Below are 5,259 nucleotides of genomic sequence, written 5' to 3'. Positions count from 1 at the left end.
TCAGTGTACCTCTATCTTAATATTAAAGATGATGATAATTTACTACACAACTTCAGTGTAGCAATAAGGCAGACTAATAGCAAACATTATCTCCTAACATTTGCAAGAGTCAATCAATATTTCCTTAACAGTCACATATTTATAAATCCAAAATATGCATATTTAGTTACCATAGATTGGTCCACAAAAAACTATGTTGTTTTAAGTCAAGAATTTTTGAAATTGAGGTAAAACGTGATAACATATAAATGTAGCAAAGGTAAATTTTATAGCAACATATTTAATTATATATATATATATATATATATATATAAAACTAAGCTAAGTTTTATTTTATGAAAATAGCACGAATAGTGAATAGTGAAAAACACTAATAATGAAAACAGCCTATCTGGCTGTATTGAATTGATTTATGATTATTTGATATTGTATCAGAGTATAATAAGGTGAGGAGGTAAGTGAAGTTGAAAATAAGGAATTCTACCATTTCCTAAAAGAAAAGAAAGAAGACAGAAATGATAGAGCCCATCATTCTTCATTTTCAATTAGTTAATAAATATGAAAATCACCACCTTTTGCAGGACTTAATTATTTTCAAATGAGTATGACTTCTGGGAAAAATCATGTTAATAGGATTACTCAAGACCACAATTCATGGAAAAGCAGATTAAACTAAGATTTGGATTCCCCAAATTCAGGAAAGTTCTCTTCAGTTTTCACACAGTTATTATGACCAGGGCTATAATAAATAAAACTTTTTAAAAGTCCACTATTTACAAAGGATAGATTCTTTACCTTTATGATTCCCTTTCTGATCTTTGATTTAATGGGGAATTTAGTGTTTATATTTTTAAATAGACTAACAAATAATTTTAGAATTGTAACTTTTGGAAAGACCTTGAAAATCCTCTAGTCTACCTTCATTTTAAAGCTGAAGAAACTGAAGATCATTGATGTTTCATTTTCCTCATTTTCAAAATACAAAGGGGAGAAACATGACCTTTAATTTGGCAGGATGATTCTATTCTACATATTGCTCCAACTTAACATCAAAAGTTAACATGCAAAAACTAGTAGTAGTTGAATGCATATGAAAAAATAAATAACACAAGAGGTACCAGTTTCATGTATTTATATTAGACAACTGAAATCCTTTGGTTCCCATTCAAGATTCCCAGGACAGTTCATGTTTCTCTCTTGATGTTGCTAGAAAAAGGAACCTCATAGGCTTATACTTTGGAGTCCAACTATTTGGAGAAGAAGGAGGAGGAGAAAGAGGAGCAGGATAAAGACATTTCCATGATTTTCCCCAAACTTGTACAAAAATATTATAAGATGTCAGAATGGTTCAAAAGAAAAATAAGACATTAGAAAAAATCAGAACTCTCAAATTTTAATTATTCCTAATAGCATTTTTATAATACTTTAAGATTTGCAAATTCATTTACATAATTTATTTTATTTTATTCTTAAAATAACTTTATGAAATTATGAAGATCAACACAGAATAAATGTGGATGAATGACTTGAGATTACAAAATAATTAGTGGTTAAATTTTATAATTTAAATTCAAAACTCAAACATTTTCACAGTACTCAAGAAAAAGGAAGTTCCAATTCAAATAACAGCATTAGTACAAAATCTTGAAAGGTGAGGAAAATTTATAATTATATGATACAAAAGATAAAGCTCAAGTTGTATCCCAAAATAACATCTCATGTTAAACTAAGTTTATTTTCCTAAGATAGAGGGGGAGATAAGAAACCTAAGTTATCTGAGGTAAGCCTGAACCCACAAAAGAAATAGAAACTAAGAGAAAGTTTAACTTTAAATAATCCAGAAAAAGAGAAACACAAGAAAACTTAAGCATGCTTATCGTGAAATAATAATTATTAATCAATCAAATTAGTTTTCTCATGTGTATTACATTTTTTAAAAAAATAAAGAAATTGGGCTGTGGGATAAAGGATAAAAAGGGATTATCAAAGAACAAAAAAAGATCTAAGTAGGTAATGATTAAGAAAGAATCAAAGATTTAGATAAAGTCAGGAAGAAATTTTATAATGTTCTTTAGATTAAAGCCCATATTTTTCTCTTTTTTTTAAACATTTGCAATATTTTATTGTAAAAGGTTTACATTTATGAGGAGGATTAGCATGTATAATCTCTGGGGACTTGAATTGGTAGGATGCATCTCACTTGGCAGTGAATCTTCATTCCTAGTTTGGTTTTTACCTAGGATTTGCTTGAAAGAGTACTTTTATTTCCTTTGTAGCTTCCAGGTCAGCAACACACTCAAGCTATTCCTTGACAGTTTCATATAGGTTATCAATTTGGCTCCAAAAGTATTAGGCAAGTTCTGCCTTCTTTGCCTTCAATGTCGGTGTCAAGAGTCCATTTTCAATAGAGAATGCTTCTGGGTGAACATAGATGTCTTTGACTTGTTCAAAGGACTTGAGGCCACTCTCTCTGCCAATTTTCAGCATGTCTTCCAAAATGTTCTTCTTTACGAGCCCATTTAGGCAGAGGTTCTCATAGGAACCCTGGACCCCAAGTTTTCCTGCAAACTTAGGCAATACATCTGGATCAGGAACAATCACACCCACTAAAGAGGACTGTAAGCTATCTCCATGTACAAAAACTTGGGATACTGGACCACTCCTGATATACACATTTTCTATCTTCTCTGGAGCAATGTATTCTCCTTGAGCCAGCTTAAAGATGTTCTTCTTTCTGTCAATGATCTTCAGGGTACCATTCGGTAACCAACGGCCGATGTCTCTTGTATGAAGCCAGCCATCTTTGTCAAGAGTTTCAGCTGTTTTCTCAGGATCCTTCAGGTAACCCTTGAACACATTGGTGCCTCTGATGCAGATCTCTCCTTCTCCATCCACTGAGAAGTAGTTCATGTCTACTACATCTTCAAGTTTTACTTCATCATAGGCCAAGGGAGCCCCAACGTGACCTGTTGTCCAGTCCCCAGGTGATGAAAATGTGCATCCAGCTATACATTCAATCTGATCGTAAGCTTCATATACCGGGCAACCCAGGGCAGCTCGGAGGAATACCAAGACTGGGGAGGAGATAGGTGCAGCTCCAGTAACCATTAAACGTACCTTCCCACCTAGACCTGCCTGGACCTTTTTAAATATGAGTGTATCCCAGATGCTGTCTTGCCAGACAATGCCTTGCTTTACTTCACTGAATTTCGCAGAGATGACCAGATTCAACAAAAACTTCTTGAATGGTGTCTTGGCTTCACCATGTACTTTATCGTACAATCTGTTGAGAAGTCGAGGAACCACTGGGAACACAGTTGGCTGTAGGGTTTTCATGTCATCAGGCAAGAGCCCGACATCTCCTTGGAAGAATCCCACTTTAGCATCCACGGTATGAAGAACAGCTTGTACAACTCTTTCAAACATATGAGCCAGAGGAAAGTATGATATTGTCACATCTTCAGATGTGGGCATAAAAACATTCTCAACACATTTAAGAAAAGATGCAGAGTTTGCAACGACATTCCGGTGTGTCAGCATGGCTCCTTTGGGATCACCTGTTGTTCCACTGGTAAAGCATACAATGCTGAGGTCGTCAGGTTTGGGAGGCACAGGTTTTTTGAAATTCTCTTTGCCCAGAGTCTCAGCATCATATAGTGATAAGATATCTACTCCAAGCTTTTCCCCTTTTTCCTTAAGGCTATCCTCCAAGGGGCCCATGAGGATTATCATCTTCAACCCTAAGGTGAGCCCCTTCTCAACATTCTCCAGTAGAACATTTGCCTTCTGGGGTGTGTCACAGATCACTGTTGCAATTTCTACTTTGTTAACAATGTACACTATGGCTTCAGCTCGGAGAGTGTCATAGAGGGGAACAGCCACCCTTGAGTAGGTATAGCAGGCAAGTTCTGCGATGATCCATCTGGTCTATTCTGAGCAAAGATGCCAACAAACTGGTCTGGTAATGGCTTGTATCCTTTGTACAGAAGACAGGAGCCCAAGTACTCTGCCCTGTCAGACATCTGTTTGTAAGAGAACCATCTGTATGGTTGATTTGGTTTTCTAGATCCCAAACAGTGTCCATTATCAGACACATGGAGTCCTCGTTGGAAAATTTCATACATTGTTGTGGCATCAGAATGGTAATAGCTGATGAAGTCATCATTGCGTTGCACAGCTCCCCGCCGGGCTCCTCCCTGAACTCCCACTGACTGCTTTTGCAAGTCCACAAGGGGCCAGTCTGGCCGAGGTTTGTTAACCAGCCATAGGAAGATGGTGATTCCAATGGTCAATAGACTAATCAGCACTGGTGTTGGAAGTGGGGAGAACAGAAAGTTCAAGATGAAAAGCATCTTTGTGGAGCAGCAACAGCAAATTTACACCTGGTGTGAAAGCAGCATCAGTCTGGCAGCCCCGATTGGGAATTCCTTCCTAGACTCCTAAACCTCCCCCACAGTCATGGGTCCCATTCAGGTGTGGCCAAGTTCAGGAGATCTCTTCCTTGAGATCAGAGAGACAAGTCTCAGAGTCAGAGCTGGGGTGGTCACCCTCCATTTGTCCCCAGACCATGGGTCAGACATGAGAAAGCTCTCCCTTACATACCCAGGGCTCTCCACTTCCTGGTTGGTCTTTTATAACTGAAAGTGGAAGTGTTCTGACAGGAAAGAAGTCATCCCCAGCTAAGATTTTAACTCCTGCCTAAGAGAGACTTCCAACAGATTCCTGCCATATAAACCCAAAGGAGCCTGACAGTGCAAACCCTCACCACCACCCCTCACGCGGCCACGTTGAACAGACCCAAGTTTTCCAGTCAATCACTAAGCTAGTATTTGAAAAAGAGCCTTAGAAAAGCTGATCTTTGACCATACTACTAAGAGCCAAGAAATTTCTTGCAGCTATCAGGGCCACACCTGCCTAGAGAATTTGAGGGGTTACTCCATTGCTGACTGCAGCCTTTACTGGGACCCATATTTTTCTAAAAGCAAAATAGAAAATTTAAACTTGAGAGAGTTCATGTGAGAAGTCAGAGGTAGCACAAAAAACAGAGAAATAAGAAAGAATACTCAAATTTAGTACAATGATGATAGGAATTGCTCCAGAAATTGTTCCAGTGTTTGAAGGATAGGGGGCTGTGAGAGAGTAGATAGCAGGGAGGTATTTGGGTTGAATGTTAAAAGATAGGTTTAATTCCTGAAGAAAGCACCAGAGCTGAATAGAAAATTTGATTTTCAAATACAAAAATTCAAGAGAAGCATGTAA

General features: G+C 37.5%; 1 protein-coding gene across 1 annotated transcript; it reads right to left on the bottom strand.

The window, feature by feature from the left end:
- Positions 1 to 2,088: 2,088 nt before the first annotated feature.
- Positions 2,089 to 4,462, bottom strand: LOC127546274 (long-chain-fatty-acid--CoA ligase 5-like). Its single transcript, XM_051973479.1, is given in 2 exon segments — positions 2,089 to 3,923; positions 3,926 to 4,462. Coding segments are annotated over 2 exon segments (2,049 nt in total). The 5' UTR covers positions 4,353 to 4,462; the 3' UTR covers positions 2,089 to 2,301.
- Between the last annotated feature and the right edge of the window lie 797 nt (positions 4,463 to 5,259).

The sequence above is a fragment of the Antechinus flavipes genome, chromosome 2 (assembly GCF_016432865.1).
Source record: "Antechinus flavipes isolate AdamAnt ecotype Samford, QLD, Australia chromosome 2, AdamAnt_v2, whole genome shotgun sequence".
NCBI lineage: Eukaryota > Metazoa > Chordata > Mammalia > Dasyuromorphia > Dasyuridae > Antechinus > Antechinus flavipes.
This window is presented reverse-complemented; position numbering and strand designations above follow the sequence as displayed.